Here is a 19,673-nt window from a genome sequence, read left to right on the forward strand (position 1 = left end):
AGTTATCCACCATCTCTTGAAAGGCACTATGTAAATAACACAAAATGTGGATGTTTCAGCGATCGGTGCCTGCATTAGCATTGCTATTCCTGCTTCTTTTTCATAAGTTTCAACTTCAAAGACATTTAAGATTATCGGTATGTTGTTTGCTGTAAGTAGCAGATCTCAAACACCGTCTAAAGCTTAATCAGCATCCACGATTGGATTAGCTGCGGTGCATGTTTCTTATCTCAGAAAGCAAATGCAGAGATTATGTAACAAGTGAGTGCTGCATATGTATGGGGATTAACCAAAGGAGGCTCACAGTTTGAGCTTCACATCTGACTGACTGCAGTGTGTTTGTGTCTACGCATGAACTGTGGCAGTCGCAGGCTGAGAGGTCGAGCAGGGACTGGGAGCTGAAGTGAGCTGGTTTAAACTTGCTCTTCTACCCAGTACGCTGGACCGCTCTTAGAAGAGACCACTCATCCGGCTATTTCAGGCATATGTCAAAACATAAAGTACATGTACATCAGAGAAGGGTAATATGTTAACTGTGTTCATGTTGCTGGATGATTGGTAACTGAGGCTCGTCATTTTTCCCATCGATAGGGAAAACCTGTCAGTGTGTGGATCTCGGTGGTGGCTCCGCTGCGTCCTCCTCAACATCCTCCTCTTCCTGCTGCTCTTCTTCTTCACCACTCCTGCCATCATCGTCAACACCATGGACAAGTTCAACGTCACAAGGCCCGTGGAGAGTCTGAGGGTTAGAGTTTCAGAGCAGATTAAACTTACTGACGTCTGTGCTCCATTGTGAACCTCTTCACTTTCATCAATCGCCATTTTGCTGTCCAATGCAGAGCCCAGTGGTTACAGAGTTCTTCCCGACCCTTCTGCTGTGGGCGTTTTCAGTGCTCCTGCCCTTTGTTGTCTACTACTCCGCCTTCTTTGAGTCCCACTGGACCAGGTACTGGGTAGTCATCAACTACCGCTCTCCTCAGCCATCTGAAATAGAAATGTGGATATTTTGCTTCGTTTACTTGCAGCGGTTTTTCTTCCTCTCAACTATCAGCGTTCCTCTTTTTTTTTTCCATCTAATTTATTTCTTTTTCACCCTCTTGCTCTTTTTACTCTCCCCCCTCTCTCTCTGCCACTCTCCCTGCACTGTTATTCTGGGCAGGTTGTCATAGAGATCTCCGTGCGAGGATAATGATATGAACAGTAGTCACCGTTTCCTCTATGTGCGGTGACTAGCAGGAGGAAGAACAAGTGTGCATAAGAACAACCTATAAGCACCCTTTCTTTACATAACCACCCCCACAAACGTGTTGTGCAGGCGTGATGTGTGAAGGGCCGAATGCAAATCAACTGTTTACTGTAGTGAAAAATGTAGTTTGTGCTAATGGGTACAAAGAGTCAACTGTTTTTTCCATTTTGGGCTTTTAATTCATGAATTTATTATGTTGTTGTTGTTTTTCTTTTTGTGGGTTTTTTGTGTGTGGGTTTTTGGGTTTTTTTTAGATATATGTTGCAAAATATGTATCGCATGTTCTCATCTTATTGGATCATTTCATGTCTCAGATCTGGTGAGAATCAAGTGACGATGCACAAGTGTTTTTTCTTGCTGGTCTTCATGGTCATCATCCTGCCTTCACTTGGTCTGTCCAGGTACATCTACAGTGATTTCCCTTTTTGATCTACTTCTTTTGAATTATTCCTGGGTTTTTGTGGTTTTTTTGTAACGTTTATGCACTTTTTCTATTTTATTTCTGCTCTAGCCTTGACCTCTTGTTCACCTGGCTCTTTGATGTCAACTTCCTGGAAGAGAAGGATTTAAAATTTCAGTAAGATCAAAAAATGTAATGAGAAGTGCAATCAAACACATTATTTCCACTCCACGATTATCTTCTTGTGCAGCTACACACTGCTATCTGCTCAGGTGCTATGTTTTCCATCACTCTGTGGAAGTAAATAAATAAATAATAACAGAATGAAATGATTTACAATTTTCACAAACTCATATTTTACTCACAATAGAACATAAAAAAATGTTTAACCTCAGAAAATATGAATTCATTGGAATTTGATGGCGGCAACGTATGTCAAAAAATCTTCTTACACCTTCTTCTTTTACTGACTTGTTGCCATTGACTTAATTAGTTGCAAAGCATTTTTCTAGCTGTTTCTTTTTAGTAGTTTTGAGATTTGTTGCTGGCGTCAAATTCAAAATGAGCTAATATTTTTTTTCAAATTGGGACGTTTTCCCAGTTTAAACATTTCAATATGTTTTTTTTATATTGTGAATAAATTATGGCTTTAGGAGATTTGTAAATCATTGCATTCTGGTTTTTACTGGGGTTGCAGGTAAAAAAGTTGATAAGTTGATATTTGCTGCAGTAATAGTTTGCGGTCCTTTGTCCAACTGTAGGACATTAGTGTTGATAATGGGGCTTTCAGCTTCATCAGAGTCCCTTCACGTGGGAGCGAGCTAAAAACTGGAAAGCACCGCACAGATGCACAAGAAGATGACTTTGAGCCAAAGTGAAATCTGATGTATATTTTTTAATTATTATTTTATTTGTTATTTGGAAATTATTTGGTTAAAACTGAGTCTCAGAAAGAATCTCCAGCAGCCCACTTCTTGTCTGTGTCTTAATGCAGGTGTGTGTTTCTTCCTGACAACGGCGCATTTTTTGTAAACTACGTAATTACATCCAGTTTGATTGGCACGGCTATGGAATTGCTACGTATCCCTGCACTGACGGTGTACGCACTGCGCCTCTGCTTTGCAAAATCCCAAGCTGAGCGGATTCATGTCAAACGGGTAAGCAGAGCCTTGGTGCTTATCTTGGCATCTTAACACGCTGTTTGGTTTAAACTTTAAGAAGCCAGCTGTGTTTATTTTGTCTCTGCAGAGTCAAGCTTATGAGTTCCAGTTTGGCCTTGAGTACGCCTGGACCATGTGTATCTTTGCTGTCAGTATGACCTACAGCATCACGTGTCCCATCATTACACCCTTTGGTGAGCAGCACACAACTACAATCTTGTAAAGCCATCTACCTCTTCTTCTCACCCTCTCTTCTCAGCCATCTGCATCCCAACACGTCCCGTCTCAGTCGTGTTTGTGTAAGGCTGTGTCTCCTCGTACTGTAACCTCACTCTCCTCTGCTGCCTGCCAGTCCGATGCAGACTGTGTGAATTTGCTGCTGTAGTCCCAGACACTCAGACACAGCGAGCTGTGAGCCAGACGCCCACTCTGCTCCTGTCTCTGCCCGGCGCTCACCGAGCTTCTATTTACTTCTGCAATCTAATCGTCAGTCAAAAACAGGCCGCCTTTAATGCACCAAACTCTGTGTCTGCTTGCATTTCACCTGCTTTTTTTCTTTCTTCTAGATTTCAGTTTTCATTTGATGAAGAAGACCAAGACAACAGATTTTTTTTTTTTTAATTTAAAGGCAAAAAATGTAAAATTAGCTTCCAATTGATCAAAAACAGGGACTAGAACAGGGTGTAAAAAATAAGGCCCGGGGGCAAGAACCTGTTTGGCAAAAACAAAAATCTGACTCACCAAAAGGCTTTGGAAAAATTTGAATGAATGCATAAATTTTTACCTTCTAACTTTAAAACTATAAAATAAATAAGAATAATTTTCTGTGAATTAACAAAAATTTTCTTTTCCTGTAAATTTGTACATTTAACACGTAGAAAAAAACAAGACACACTGTTGAAGTTGCATTTCTTTTCTTCTATTAAAGGATATCCCAGGGATTCGATGTTTAGTTAAATATCTGTCACTGGTCTGGTCTGAGTTCAAAGTTTTATGATGTAAATGAGTTTGAGGTCATATTTATCCCGTATTAGTATCTTTTAAATTCCTCTCTTAAATCCAAAATTTAATTTAAAATCCTAGTCCTGACATACAAAGTCTTGAGTGCTCACATCCCATTACATCTGTCAGACCTTTTAGTATCATAAAATACAACAAATCACTTACTGCAGGTTTATTTGTTTTTCTTAGAGTTTCCAAAAGTAGAATGGGAGCCCGAGCCTTCAGCTATTTAATCCCATCAAGTCCCATTTTGGACTCAGGAAACAAACACTCTGCTTTTTGTACATCACAATCCTCATTAGATTGATCAAACCCTGTGTGTGATGTTGACATCGATCAGATAACTTTGTTTCTCTTTCATGTTGCAGACATCATCATCAGTGCATTTCTGTTTAACTTTTTTCTTCCAGGTCTGCTCTACGCGATCCTGAAGCACATGGTCGATCGATACAACATCTACTATGCTTATGTTCCCACCAAACTCAACCAGCGAATCCACAGAGCAGCCATTAGCCAGGTCATTGTAGCTCCCATTCTCTGCATGTTCTGGTTGCTCTTCTTCTCCGTGCTCCGATTAGGTAAATATCCCTGCCATAAAAATTCATAAAGATCGGTGGATTGTCAGGATACTGTAATATTGTAATTTTTCATGTTTTTCCCCTTCACTGTCACAGGTCCAATGCATCCGATCACCCTCTTCACTTTAGTGTCCCACATCTTCTGCATTGTCTGTTACCTCCTCCGCTTGTGCCTTAGGAAGCAACCAGACAAGTCAACAAGCTACCAGGTCAGCGCCACCAAGTGTCACAGAGACAAAATCAGCTGAAGATGACTTATACTGAATTTGAACTAATATTTTTCCCATGCATTGTCTCTTTTGTTTCAGATGTCTGATCAGCCAGACGGGACGCTCACTGATGCAGACAGGAGTACCGTAACATCCACCACCGCCTCCAGTGTACAGTACCATTTCTTTCTCTGTTGGCCAATACACAACCAAAGCATATTATTGGAGAGAGACCTAAATGTGACAGAGAAGTTAATATATCAGTGGATTGTGTGCTGGATGAGATTTCCACTGAATGAGATTTAATTGTTTAGTTTTCCATGAGATCTGAGAGCCATATGCTCTTAAGGTTGTGAAAGAATCAACCTCAGAAGACAAGCACTGGGGTTATTCCATATAAAATCAAATATATCACTAAAAAGTTCCATCTTGACTTTATAACAACATAGTTTTTCTCTTAATTGGGACATAACAAAAACTCAACCAATATAATATCCATGACATGGGAATAGTAACAAGCTCAGGATGTTTGAACTGTTAATTCACAGGAGAAAGAAGTTGAAAGAGCTTTTTGATGAACCATCTCCATGTGGGATAGATAAGTGGTCAAAGCAAGTTATAGCATGTGAAAGGTCTCTTGTTTATCTCCATTTTAAACCAGGCACACACTGCCTGTGAATAAAGTGATTTACTGGATGACACAATTCCAAAATGTGCATTGATCTGCTTCCCTCAGCTTTTTGTGGCATCTGTGTTGCTGGAGCCAGAGCTGGCTTTGACTCCGATGCCCTCCCCAGCCCACCACAGCTATGGCGCCATGGCCAGCTCTCAGAGTTCAAACCGTGGGCCAGCAGAGGAAGAAGAAGGAGAGGGGGAACACACCCAGACCCGTGAGACTGAGCTCCAAGACCCACCAGACCTCTATTGCTCCACCACGCTCATGGACAGCTCCATGGGCTACCAGTAACACCAAATCTCCACCCAAAACTGACTTCTACGTGTCCTTCAGCTGAAGAACACAGATTACTAAATGCCGCAATGCTGCGTTTTCGCCACTGACCTCAGACTCCAACTACGCTGCTGCCTCAGACTCTGAGACTAGACTGTGCTTGCTAGTAAGGCTGAAGAGCCTGAAGAGTAACGGAGCCTGAGAATACAGGAGCTAAATGCTCTTAAACATCACAGTTGCAGAAGAAAGCCATTTGCCTAAACAATCTGCCGAACCCATCAGACACAGCTCAACAGAACATAACACCAAGCTAAATGTACAGATTCTTTTAGCTAAATGATCAGATGCTGATACGTACTCTGTCTTCTTCTATGGCTTAATTTGCAAATTAAAAAGGTTACAAGTGATGCAGACTGTAATAGAAATGCATTATGGTTTCAGTCAGAGATACTCTATCCATGCTGTGTCGCTTGGAAATGAGTGGAGGCGAAAGTTCCCATCAGAGTGGGTGGTGTGAACAGGCTTGCCCCGACAGACTGACAGAGGGGTTTGGGCATAGGTGATATCTGGTTCCTCTGTAGCAGAGCTCGGCAGGGCTGAGGGTGAGGGCAGCTAGTTGTGAAGCCATCTGCAGTGAGACAGCAGACAGACGGACGGAGGGCCAAATGTAACTCAGAGATGTACCGTAATATATGTACGCTCTAAACGGAGGCACAAACAGCTTGACTCAACCTGAAGCTTGTAACTATTATCAATATAAGGTTGATATTTTTGCTACAGTATTTTTGGTGTCATTGATATTGTGCTTTGGGTTGGGGGCGGGAGGAATCGAGGATGTACAATGATTTGCAGAGATGTCTCATCTTAATCAAAACCTTACCTAATTATGTTTCGACTGTACATATGGTCAAAGTGGAATAGCTTGAGCTTTTTGGAAATCTGCTATCTATTTTCTTGCTCACAGTTTGGTAAGAAAATAAAGCATGTAGCCTGTTAGCTTAGCTTAGCACAGGTTGGAACTAATGACCACTGATTGTGCACTAATTTTCTGGTAGGCGTAGCGAGATACTCTGAGGGCATTATATAGGGTATAGTTTGGAAAGTACTTTTAAACGTCAAACTCACTTTACTGTTAGCATTGTTACGTCTTTGTGTAACGTTACTGAAACTTGGGGACTCGAAACATGGAGAAAGGGCTAGCCTACAGGCAGAACCAGTAACTTTGTGGGGTGTTGATGCCAAGAATCTTGTCTTCACTTGTAGACACACGGGCACCCTGGTAAGTAGTTATTTCTATAATACTTTTTTTCAAGTCCACCTAAAGAATGCACGTGCAGTAGGTGCACTGTAGAGTAGCGTCTGGATTAGTCTACACAGAAAATAGGCAGGCACTTGGTTTTCTTTACAAAACCTGTAGTTTACCTTCTGAAATTTAGATCTCTTGGCCCCAGGGAGACATTTGTATACACTGGTTAGGTACAGAGTCATGGCAAAAACAAACTAAATGTCTTTCAGTTCTGAGGTTTTATTTATCAGGACATAATAAAAAAGTTGTGTCTTTATAAGGTAACAAAATTGGATAAATACAACCGGGGATGAACAACACATGACATATTACAACAAGTCATTATTTATTTAAAAAAAATCTAAGCCAAAAATGCAGAAGCAGTCCTCTGGAAAACTAAATCCATGTCATGATTCAGTAGCTTGTAGGAGCCCAGTCATTCTTTTCTGTGTGAATAATGGACTTTAAATTGCTTGGAAAAACTTCTAACGTTTCCCAGATTGACGGGCAGCAATAGTTCTTTCTCAAAAGTCATTGCTGATGCCTTTCCTCCTTGGCATTGCATTAGCACACATCTGAATGCTCCAGACCAGCAAACTGTCAAAATCTCTGCTTTTACCGAGTTGGTCAGACTTACTGACGATCAGTTAATCAAGTGCATTGATTAGCAAGACCTGACTGCTACTTTCTCTTTTAATTCCTAAGGAAGCAGTAAGGGTGTACTTTCTTACACTGCTTCTGCATTTTGGCATTGCTTATGTTAATCAGTAACGACTGAGTGTAATATGCCATGTGTTGTAGATCATTTAAGGTTTTCACCATGACCGTATAGCATTGTGCATAGCTAGCAGTCTGTTCGTTTAACCCATAACAAAATTACAATATCTTTGGCTTAGCATACAGACCTGAAAGGAGGGGAAACAGCTAGTTTCTGGTTTTAAACCAGAGACTGGTTTAAAAGTAGCAGAGACTTTGCTTTATGGTGTGTTGCTGCTAAGCTAAGCTAACTTGCTATGGTACTAATATATACATCAAAGTGCAGGCAAGAAAGTGTTTTGTAAAATGTGAAGCTGTTCCTTTAAGTTGTGAAGAAATGGAGTATAATAGAAGCGCATCCTAAAATTACATTATTTTCCAAATATGCCATGGAGTCTGTTTTGTGCCACTGCAGGAGAACAACATGGAAATCTCCAGAAGAAGTTTTTCGGTTTTGCTAAGTTTGCTAAACTCAAAAGCTTTTATAAAATTTTCCAGTTTTTTTGGTGTTGGTCAAATAGGTCACTGCTGAAATTAGGTTTTGTTATGTTGCAAAGACAAACAGTAAAATAAAGCACTATCATGCTGTTTTCAGTTGACATATGCTATGTAACACGTCACTGCATGTTAATTACATATGTGCTAAACTTCATGTTTTTTGTGTCAATCTGTTGGTTTTTTTTGGTCTTTTTGTTTTTCTTTTAAATCCTCTTTACAGCGGGTAAAAGATTTTCTCATGTGACTGAATGTTAATTTCTTACTAATGTCTTTTGCTGTGCCTTGGAAAAAAAAAACGCCCTTATTGTGTGACAATCCAGCATGGCCTGAAATATGCTGCATGGACGAAACAACCAAGAGATAAAAATCGTAACAAACCCAAAACTCAATTTTTTAACAGCCAGTGCGTCCTTCATTCAGAATAAAACAAACATACAATGTGAGCTTATTCTACTAAGATATTAACAGTCAATCTGCACACGAAGTCCTCTACCTTTATCTTTATCTAGAGCTTTTGAATATATCACACGATCTTCATCAGCATATTAACTGGCTCAGCTGTCATCCATTCATTCAAAGCTTACACCATCCTGCGTACTCGTGGGACAGGAAGTCCTAAAGACGAACAGATCACTGACCAGTGCGCAAACCTCATCTGTTCTTGAAGACCAAGTGATGGGATCAAAAGCTGTAGAATAGGAAAGCAAGTGAATGTCATAAAAATGGTTGATTGCGAGGTTAAGAATGAGCGCGTGGCTTGTAGTTGTATCAATATTTTGTATTGTGTACTTGTTTGTGCCTTGTCACTGATTTCAATCAAGCCCTTTTTATTCCTCGGTTACCTTATTTTTGGATCATACGTATGTATGACGGGGTTCTCTAAATGTTTGTCTTTGATTAACAGTGACTGCTATGGGTTAGGTAGCTCCTTGTTGTTAAGTAGAGTAAGTTATAATCGGTTTTCTGTTCTGTCTGAGAGAGTGTATCATGATATACTTATAGTCATGCTTTATATAACATTAATGGCACGTTTTGTTATAAAGTGACATGTATTTTGCTCGTTTTACAGGGACTCTAATTGTAGTAGCTTATGCTGTATAAAGTAGATGAAAGCTAGCAGCAGAGCGCAGATGAAGTGGCCACTGCAGAGGATCATGAAGTTTAAAAAAACAGAACATCAAAGAGCATCTCAAAATTTCAGTCTCCAAACTGCAAACATGTCCCATGGCTTTCTCTTCCAGAAGCTCGTTTCACAGATCATTAAATGTGCTTTCCTTTGAAAAATACAAAATAAAAACTAATAGGGTATTCTTAGCTCTAATGGCCATGCGAAGAGGGATTGTCCGTTCCCATGCTTTACTAGTTTTATTGCATCCGGACATGTCTGTTCATGTGCAGTCAGCTTGGCCAACCGAGGTCTATTGGGTTTCCAGACGTGCCCGATGCTTTTTGCTCTTCGTTTATAAAATATGTGTATCATAAGTACATTATTTCAGATTTTATTCTGCTGTAAAAGTGGGCTGCTATTATCTCCAAGAAGTCTGAGGTTTAGGGACAGGCTGTGTTCAAGATTGATCTCTGTCAGGCTAATGAGTTTTCATCTGTTATAAGTGAAGTGCTGTGATCTGAGATTAAAATGAATTCAGCTCAATCCACTCATCTTGTGCCATGAACTTCTTGTTACTCTCTGCTGTGGTCTGTGATGGAAGCTTTTTCAGACACAGTGAGTCAGACTTCATGTGGAAAATAGAAGAGCCGCTGTGAGTGCGCTGGTATAAGAATACGATTCCTTTAGGAAATGTGCAAAAACATGTTTTGCACAGTACTTTCAAATGTTCATTTGATATTTAGGAAATATTTTTATTTATGTTAGAAAATAATGTGGATATCATCTGCTCTTATTCTCTTAAGCTAAGGTAAGGGCAGCTTTAATGGACACATCCAGTATCCCATCTAATTCTTGGGAGGAAACTGTAAAAAGTTAAGCTACTCATTTAAAATCTACCAGCTGATAACAGTGTTTCTTCTCATTTCCAGGCTTATTACCCATACTGAAGGTCTTCACACAAATGACTTTTTGGACAGTTACCTGTACATACTAGAGAGCTCACTTGCCCTGAAACCACATCAGAGTGTGGATATAGGAGTAAATTTCATAATCGAACCACAGTGGAACATCTTGTGCTGTTTAAAGATCTTTTTCTATCAAAATAATGAAAATGTATGAACCATCTTGCACTGACTGGATTGGTTGAATTTCTCTGTACGAAACAGTTTGCAGAGTGGAAAAATACCAGACTTCCACCGTGCACGATACTCCTTCATTGCACAGTCACAAAAGAAGACAGAGAGAGGAAATGCCACGGATGACATTTCCGTCGTCACCTGTGGCAACTGCTGATGGCATGATTCTCAGAGAAAGGTGAATTCCTCTGGGTCTGTGGTCTGCCATCTGCTTTCCCCTGTCCAGATGCTTAGAATAGAAAATGTCTCTGCCTCCTGCTGCAACCATATTGTCACTCCCATATGGCTTTGAGTCAACATACAAACGCAGCTCAAAAAGTTAGTATTTTAAGTCCCCTAGAGTATATTATAGTATCCAACTGACTTATATAAGAACATTCATTGTTCCCCTTGGCAAAACACAATTACCACAATGTCGATTTAGTGGCTGTACTTTCCAGCTCTTCTCACAATCTTCTTCTAAACATGGTTTTTGTCCAGTATTAAGTTTCAAATTTAATAGCACCGTAGAGACCTTTTGTTTTCCATGTTGGTTTAAGGGTGAACCTTTTTCAGAGAGCAATTCCCCCCCCCCACCAAGGACCTGCTAGCAGCAGCTCAATATTCAGTTACATCACAGCGTCTTTCTCGACTTTCAGATTAAACCCTCTGCTGACTGTTTTTCTATCTGAGGCAATGTTTCAGGGAAACAGGGAAAGCCTTATATGGCTGAAGAGGTCTACAATACATTTCTTTTACATAACATTTGTTGGCATCAAAGATGCTAATCACTCAGGGTTTCAGGGCATACACAGATTGTGTCGGAGCCTGGGAATAGCTGCTGCCAAACCTGGTTTTATAGATGTGCTCAAAGACTGCTAATTAGCATTTTTTTTTATTCAATCTTTACCACAACTGGAGCACGCATTTTGAATTTGGCATCATTATGCAACAACACCAACACAGTAAGGGAGCCCAGTTCACAGATCGAGACATCTAAGCTGAGGAAGCCAAACAAATGTGAAGCAGAGGTGGGCGGATCGATCCAAATACTGATATAATATGTAATTACATTACATTTTTCTATCCTTTAAGTTCAGTATGCATCCCACTGAACTGTGTTAAATACGCACTAAGAAAAATGTCTGAATGTTTTTGTGTTGACAGCAAACTGTGTTTTATTTATAGCCCATTTAAACAACAGAAACTGAACCAAAGTGCTTTGGAAACAGGTGCATTTAAATTCCAGATCTCCAAAAGAAAAAACAGTTTCTAAAAAACATGAATAGCTGAAAGTATGGTAAATTAAGTATGGTAAAAATCACAGTGATTTGTTCAGAATGTGTTCAGAATTTGCAAATTGATGATGATTTATTTCATAAATCATGACACACTGCCCTCCCCTGCCTCTTTTGGTTAACAATATCAATATTGGTATCTGCAATACTGGCCCTGTATTTACTTGGTATCAAATTTGAAGTATCTTGCAGCAGTAATGTCAAGTGACTTGATGTCACAAAAAGAGGTCACGCCCTATATAATAAATTCTTTGCCAGAGAATTCAAATTTTCAAAAGATTTTGTGACAAATTAAAGAAATAATTAAATATTCATTTGCATATACACGTTTAAATTTATATCCTATTGGATCCATTTAAAAATGTATTGATCAATTTATTTTTAGGACTTAAGGTGTGTTCTACATTAATGATGTAGAAGAAGAAGAAACTCACAAAAACACTTGTAAACTAATGGGGTTACACTTTCATATAGTCTAAATGGGTGATATACCTTTCACATAATAACATCACACAAAATCTGCACAGCGATGATGTGAAGCTCCCGTTCCACTACACCCCAAAGGTGGATTGAGATCCAGGTATTTACCAAGGCCTTTAGAATACAGTGAACTTGTTCTCATCTTCATGAAACCAGTTTCAGATGATCTGAGCTTTGTGACATGGCACATTCACCTGCTGAAAGCAGCAATTAGAAGATGGGCACACTGTGGTCACAAAGGGATGGACATGGTCAGAAAAAGAGCCCAAAATATTAAATGATGGCCTGAAAATTCAATTGTTTTGAAAATGAAGAGTTTATTGAACCATCTGACAAATTTGTCAGATGGTCAATTCAATTTGAATTTCCATATGACTTTTAATTTGTGCCATATTTACTACGCCTGTCTATTTCTTTATTTATCTTTTTCAAGGGGGGGGGGGGGGAATCACACTGATAATGCAGAAGTCTCAAAAACTCACAAAAAACAGTCTGTCTTAAATATGATACACTAGGCGTTAACAGGGAAATCATGCTCAGTTGACATACATGGCCCAAAATATGCCAAGAAAACATACAGATATATAGAAGATACAAGGCAAGCAACCAAGTGTTACAGCAGAAAGACTCATCAGACCAGAAAATGCTTTTCCAGTCTTTGGTTATCCAATTTTGGTGAGCTGGTGTGAATTGTAGCCTTAGTTCGCTGTTCCTAGCTAACAGGAGTAGCACCCACTGTGATCTTCTGCTGCTGTTTCCCATCTGCTTCAAGGTTTGCAAATGTGCATTCATCTTGGTTGTGACAAGTGGTTCAGCGGTTCTTATCATCTAAAAGGAGTAAGACCATTCTCGTCTGACCTCTGACATCAACAAGGCTCAGGGAATGGCCGCTCACTGGATATTTTTTCTTTGTCAGACCATTTTCTGTAAACCGTAGAGATGATTGTGCTAACCAAACTTCCCAGCAACAGTTGCTGACTCAGCACTCCACCCTTTTTCCCAATGTGGCCATTTCTGGATAGAAAGAGCCAACATGGCACCAGCCAAAGTGCTAAATGGTTGATGGCCAAGTCCATCTTTTATATACAGTCTATAACATTAAATATATGGGTCTGCGGGGACTGAATTTGGAGGCAACTCAAAAGACCATTAGTGACAGTTGGTTTAATCACCCATGGAGGTTGCCATTTCAGAATATACCCTTTGTCATATTTCTGGACTACCAATTATAGAAGACATCAGAAATTCCATTGCTGATGTTGATCAATCGTGTGTAAATAGGATGTAGTACACCCAAGTTGTACTGTTCACCAGCTACACACGATCCCAAATAAATCCACTATCCTGTTTGAGAAACTACAGTACCCATCTGTTTTCTAGTCACACTATAGGTTTGACTGTTTAGATTATCTCTCGCTACATCTTCCACAGGAATGAGCCTGATCCGTAGACAGGCAGAAAAGGGAATTCAAAGACTACTTCTTAGTAGGAGTAGCTGTTCAGCAGCTGCTGACAGATAGCTCATTCTCATGCTTGTGATGGCTGCTTGGCAGACTTGTGCTGCAGTCTCCCAGAGAGCCATCGGAGCAAATCTTATTAGCCCGAGCTCACATGCACAGTCACTGTCAACACCTCTCCACTGTAGGATTTACGATGAGTGAGGGATTGAGCAATGCAACGTTTTTCTCCTTCATCAAAAACGCACATATATACAACCATCACCTTACAGTTGCCATGACAACAATGAATACCCCCCCCCCTCTTTTTTTGTTCCAAAACACATTGCAGACTTTCTAAAAATATGTATGTTGTCTTTTCTCACAGACTTTTTTCCCCCCAGATGACAGCCTTCAGAGCAAAAAGCTACAAGGTCAATCTGTAGCAGTAGAGGAACAAAAAAAACCATGAAGGAAATAAACATATAGTCAATGTGAGTTTATTGAAATTTGTTGCAATCCATTACCAGGGGATGAGAGAGAGCATGAAGTTCAGTTTTGGTTTTTATATTGCAAGAGCAAGAGGCCAACACAAATCCAGCAGACTCTTGCAGAGAGGGTAAGGATATTGTTGGCAGTGCAGACAGACGGGTAAGTTCCAAGTCAGCTGCTCCACCATCAGCCGAGCAGACAGCGACTTTCACAGTGACACAACAGAAAAAAGAAAAATGAGCTGATATGTGTGTAACTCATCATAACCTTCCTGCCTGCCCCCACTCATCTGATCACTCTGGCTTTAGATGATATTCAAGTAGAAACGCATCCAAAATCTGCACAGTTCTGCTCGTTTTTGAAGGAAAGCATAAAGGAAAATAAAGATAAAGTGATCCAAATTGTGATACTGTGAATTTCTGAAAACATACTTGAGGTGACATTGTGCAGTTGCATGAGTAAGTGGGCTGAAGTCGCCCTCGTCTCGGAAGCCAGGGGGGGCGATGAGCCATTCGACGCTTGGATCTTATGTAACACTGAGAGATGGGCTGTCAGTGGGAAGCAAATCAGGCATTGTGTGACTGATTTCAAAACCTGACCGCTGTGTTGCGATCGTAATCAGTCCGTGACAACACATTTAAGACAAGGAGGAAAACACACTGACTTCAATAAGCAGTAAAATACCCACAGATCACTTTATTTAGCCTCAAGTAAGCACATGACATATTTAAAGTTTAAGATGGAATCCAGTTTACAAAGAGTGTGCGCTTGTATTAACTGTAATAATAATTTTTGGTTGAAGGATAACTAGGTGAAGTCATCGCTGTTGAGTAGCAGCTGATAATGATGAGGTAGACAGCGAGACAGCCAATATATACACATCTGGATGTTAAAAAGACGCCAGCTGTGCCAGCTGAAAATACTTACTGTCGGGTAATTAAAAACACGGAGAACAACAACCTGCATAGGGCTGCGTACTGAGACTAAGAAAAGAAAGACAATAGACACAGCACCTACACAACCAGGGTACAAACATTATACCTGCAGCCTGGAAAGTACAGACTAAACACATAATATTAATAAAAAAGCCCTGTTCTTATACTCTTCTATAATAACTACACATCCTTTTTAATATAGCTGTTATATATCTGCTATTCTTTGAACTGAAACCTGATTAAAAGTAACAGATTTGCCACATTGTTTTCTTGTATTGGGTTCATTATCCGAAATCTACACAGTACAATGTATCTGAAGGTCATATTGTATATGACAAGAAAAAAATCAATGCTCTTTCACTGCACATACAATTCAGAATATAAAAATAAACTTTGTAAATATAAACTGAAGCGAGGAAAAACACATATCAGCAGCTTGGATTTACAGTTGTGTGGTGTTATTATCTTATACTTGGCACACTGTTGCTAAGTTACTTGGCTATAGATGTAAATAACTGATGATACATACAGCGTTATGGCAGCATAAATACTACACACATACATACAGTCAAGCACAGTTTCTCTGTATCATCTGTTTTGTGTCAATAATTTAAATGTAAAATTGTCATCACTTAAGTTGGTTTGGTTTCTGAAGTCAAAACAAATATTTATTTCCAGCTTCACTTCCTCACAGAACCTCTTAAGTTGGAGAAAAACAGGCCACTGATCCCTGTCACCTGTAAAGCTGAGGTAATAGTACCCACATCATCGCAGTTAATAAGCATTGATAAGTTAAGCAACTACGATACACCATTACTACTTTACACTAAGATTAACTGGAAACTGATAGCCAAGGAACAAAGATGTTACAAGTCCTCCAAGATGCCATTTTACTTTCAGTCTCTTAAAGTCATATAACAGTCTTTTAGTTAAAGTTTAGTTTAACAGTCATCAGAAGCTTACTGAAATACTCACACCCTCGACTGAGGAGCGCATCGCACGCCACGTCGGGGAAGGTGCACTTGGACGCCTTAACAGTCGTGGATAACTAAAGAAAGCTATCAGAGAGAGTAAAACAGTTCTTGTCAAGAATCTATTGAATAAAATGTTAAAAAACTGTTTTTTCTTCATCCTAGCAGCTTAAAAGTTAAACGACAAAGTCACTCAAAAGACATGAAATGTAATATCGATTTTAAAAAAAACACACAGTTTTGATATTCTTCTGAAAAATCACATTGCATTGTCCCGCACGTTCTGTTAAGTATCACTGTGTTCCAGTTAGATAAAGAGCTGCCCTTGCTGGCCACAGTAACCATCACAGTTTGAGCAGTGTGTGATGTCTAATCATAATAACAGCTAGTGTTTCACAAGTGTGCAACTCTTTTAAGATACACCACAAACACCACTACAGTCACTGTTATCATTTGAGTAAATATATCAAAGCCATTATATACAAAATAAAACCCTTCCACAGTTTCCCGAGTGTTTCTTCTCAGTGTGAGGCATTCAGATTATAATCCGCTTACACTCTGAAACTGTACAAACAGCACTGCCTGGTAGCTAAACATCCACAGCAAAGAAAACACGCTCTGTGACTCGCTGGTCCGACTGAAAAATGTGTAACTATATCACACGTTCGCTACGCTATGCGACCCCACTCACAGAGCAAATGTACAGCAGCTGAAGCCACAATGCTGCAAGTTACACAACCTTATTCCATGGCAACCAACTTGATGATTTGACAACTACTGGCGCCTCAGTCGGCCTTGTCTTCGCCATTTTCGGCATACCCTCGGCTCATCATTGCTACCACAATGCTGTACATGTTGAGCCAGGCTTGACGCAGCGGTGCCGTGTAGGCCGGGCCCAGACTGCACTGCAGCATGTAGAGAAGGGACTCACCCACCGCCTGCAAAACACACAGGAAAAAAAAAAGAGAAGAAGAAAGTGTTCACGGCTCATTCGCTCGTGAAATTGCTTTGGCAGAGTTGTGCGATAAGATGTTGGTCCTACGGCAAATGACTGCGTTCTGACTCCCACTGCCTGATGCTTCTTCCCGAGGTTGAGCAGAAAGTCCTCCAAGGAGTGAAGGTCATCCAGGTGGCTGACGGCCGCGTCAATCACAAGCATCACCTGAGGCCACGGCCACAAGAGAAACAGAGAGCCATCGCAACTGTGCACAAACGAAACTTTAACGTGTCTGTGTACTTGTGGTGGTTAATGCGGTGAACAGAGCTCACCTTGGTGACATGTTCCAGAAACTCGGGGCTGGCGAGGCGGTCCTGTGTGGAATCGCAGTTTGTACCGTAGTGGAAAAGATTGAGGAGCGCAGGGTCCAGCTCAAACAGTCTAACACAGACAAATACAACGCTGTTCTATAGGTGTACACACATGGTGTAGCCTCAAATATTCACAGAGGGATAAAAATCAATCTACAAAGCAAACATCTACACATCTCCCCTGTCTGATTTAGCAGCAGCTGTCTCAGAGTAAATTGCAGGATTATTGCAGTCTGTCGCCAAGCAACAAGTCAAGCCTCCGGTCCGTGGTTCATGTGGAAAGTGTGCAGGAAAGGATATACACCTGTGCTACATTTATTTACACTGCTGCTATTAGGTAACAACAATACACAATCCTATCACTTATGCTTTGAGTGCTTTTATATTTGATCTTTTCTTCCAGCGCAAAGAATTAAACAACAGCCTCCTTTTATGTCGTGCTGATCATGATAGAAAATTACCTGGAGAACATGACGACACCATGAGGAACTTTGTTCTTGCCCAGGCTCTCCCAGCTGTCTCGTATCAGCTCCTTGTCTTTCGTCGACAGCTCCTCCATGCTACCTCAGGCTGCAATCACAAGACAAGTTCTTCAACTCCTCTAAACGATCAGTTGGAGGACGGCCATAGCATCCGAGGGAACGCACAGACAAAACTTCTGCCAATCCACCTGCAAAACAAAGTTGAGCATCAGGTGAGCAATTTGCTAACATAGTGTAAGGGTGGGGACACTGGTGCAGGAGAGACGCTCAGCTCAGCACAGCTCGAGACACACAGTCATACTGTACCTTTTTGAGGTCAGTCTTCTCTCTGAACTCCTTCTGGTGCTTCTGTGCTGTGGGGTCTGTCTTTTTCTGTGTGTGTGTGTCTGTGAGTGTTTATGTGTGCAGGCAGAAGCCTTGCCTGACACTCTGGTGCACTTGTTCCTCTCTTTCCCCAGCTCACGGTGCAGTCAGGAAGACAAGTTGTGCCACAATCTTATCTGTCACACAGGCTTCTATCTCTCTCTCTCCCCTTCCTGTTTGCCTCTTGATATGCTCTCTCTCCAGCTCTGGGGATATTATTCATGCCGCTGAAGGAGAAGAAGAGGGATATCTCTCTGCTGCTCCAGATAAGCTGCAGCGAGACACAGCTCCTCCTGCAGGTGAACCGAGGACTGAGACATGCAGAGATGCTGCTTGCACGCATAACATGCACTGCATTTAACCCAAAAAAAATTAGCCACTGGATTTTTAAGTTGTAATCAAGTGAAAATAAGCAAGAAAACAGCAACAGCAAAAATGCTGTGCAGTGCAATTGCTGGGTAAAGCAGGTAAAATCCATTTAAGGCCCACATTATCTATTTTCGGATGTGTCCCCAACTGCCTAAATTTTGCAGCATATGCATTTGAAAAATGAAATGTGTGGGAATTTTAATACTGCACAGCGGCTAGAGTAATAAGAGACCTGCACACACCACTTCGGTGAAATTATATTGTTCATCTGCTGAGCAGAGCCACTCCTTAAACAGCGCGATCATAACATTCAGCGGCCAAGCGTGCAGCCTCTCATTAATTTAAATGGGATGTGTTTCTTTCTTTCTCAGCCTCCACACATATCTGAGGCTGCAGTTTGTTTAAATAGATGTCCCAGCCGCCTGCTCCATCGCGTTTCACCGATGCAGGTTCCCGCTCAGACATTATCTAACAGGTTGAAAGCAATTTGTTTTGCTTTGAGCTTTGCATCGGGGAATCAGAGGTGCGCAGCTTTCTCCTAAATGGACTACAGTGGCAGAGTGAGGAGGGATACATGGTTCCCATGACAACCTGACAGGATGTAGCCCTTGAAGCTTGATCCAGTGATATTTGAGCTTTCAAAGAAGCGACTGTCTGATTATTATTTATTACATATTATGTGACAACATTTTGGATTTTTCTCCTTCTCTGTATTTGTGAGGGATGGCTGAGCGGCAGAGGCACAAACAACAGGCTTGCCGACAGCTCCACAGGCTGGTCTCTTATTATTCCCCATTTTTTCTTCACAGCAGTGGATTTTTGCGCCATATTTATAGTGCAGACTGATCAGTCAAACTGAAGATAAAAACATTTAATAGAAAACAAAATGAAAAATAGCCCCACCTTAAAGATGATGATCCAAAACTAAATCAAACCGCTGAGAAACAATTTTGCGCTGGGCTCTTGCGCCTATATAGGTAGTCGCTCCTCCCACTTAAGGAAATAACAATTAAACACTAATTAACTGTTACATTAATTTATACAAGTGCTCAATCTAGCATTTAAAGAAATGTTAATAAGTTAGCAGTGGGAAAATAAATAAAGATGTATTTAGAAAATGTACCTGTTCATTAATTGCGTTAAATCAATGCATCCATCAAACATCACACAAGACTCCCCTTCTTTCACACTGGCCCAGGAACTTGACCATATAAGGAGTCCAAAAGGGCCTGG

General features: G+C 40.6%; 2 protein-coding genes across 5 annotated transcripts in view; one reads left to right on the top strand and one right to left on the bottom strand.

Annotated features, from left to right (window-relative positions):
* The window catches only part of tmem63c (transmembrane protein 63C), a 37,918-nt gene extending 28,180 nt beyond the window's left edge, over positions 1-9,738 (top strand). For all 3 annotated transcript variants that reach the window (XM_013908392.1, XM_013908390.1, XM_013908391.1), the window contains exons 14-23: positions 592-745; positions 840-946; positions 1,561-1,647; positions 1,758-1,823; positions 2,641-2,803; positions 2,895-3,000; positions 4,219-4,386; positions 4,483-4,595; positions 4,695-4,766; positions 5,332-9,738. In XM_013908392.1, the coding sequence (XP_013763846.1) occupies positions 592-745; positions 840-946; positions 1,561-1,647; positions 1,758-1,823; positions 2,641-2,803; positions 2,895-3,000; positions 4,219-4,386; positions 4,483-4,595; positions 4,695-4,766; positions 5,332-5,562 (1,267 nt within the window). In that variant the 3' untranslated portion in view covers positions 5,563-9,738. The remainder of the gene's footprint in view (positions 1-591; positions 746-839; positions 947-1,560; positions 1,648-1,757; positions 1,824-2,640; positions 2,804-2,894; positions 3,001-4,218; positions 4,387-4,482; positions 4,596-4,694; positions 4,767-5,331) is intronic.
* Positions 9,739-14,683: 4,945 nt separating this feature from the next.
* Positions 14,684-18,309, bottom strand: ngb (neuroglobin). 2 transcript variants are annotated; one of them, XM_005724044.1, is made up of 5 exons: positions 18,015-18,309; positions 17,688-17,796; positions 17,188-17,296; positions 16,961-17,080; positions 14,684-16,856 (listed from the first exon to the last, which is right to left on the bottom strand). In XM_005724044.1, exons 2-5 carry the CDS (start codon positions 17,783-17,785, stop codon positions 16,704-16,706), a joined length of 480 nt encoding a protein of 159 aa, XP_005724101.1. In that variant the 5' UTR covers positions 17,786-17,796; positions 18,015-18,309; the 3' UTR covers positions 14,684-16,703. The 2 variants fall into 2 exon arrangements, with proteins under 2 accessions (XP_005724101.1, XP_013763913.1); XM_013908459.1 differs by having other exon boundaries at positions 17,688-17,896.
* Between the last annotated feature and the right edge of the window lie 1,364 nt (positions 18,310-19,673).

Source organism: Pundamilia nyererei, unplaced genomic scaffold (genome assembly GCF_000239375.1).
Source record: "Pundamilia nyererei isolate P.nyererei 1_Seehausen unplaced genomic scaffold, PunNye1.0 scaffold00010, whole genome shotgun sequence".
Taxonomy (NCBI): Eukaryota; Metazoa; Chordata; class Actinopteri; order Cichliformes; family Cichlidae; genus Pundamilia; species Pundamilia nyererei.

Bases quoted from the DNA above. Each gene is read 5' to 3' on its own strand.
- ngb (XM_005724044.1), bottom strand. From the start codon at position 17,785: ATGGAGGAGCTGTCGACGAAAGACAAGGAGCTGATACGAGACAGCTGG. The intron at 17,081-17,187 runs GTGAGCTCTGTT...CCGTGGCCTCAG, and splicing joins TTCTGGAACATGTCACCAAG to GTGATGCTTGTGATTGACGC. The intron at 16,857-16,960 runs GTAGGACCAACA...TGTGTTTTGCAG, and splicing joins TCAGAACGCAGTCATTTGCC to GCGGTGGGTGAGTCCCTTCT.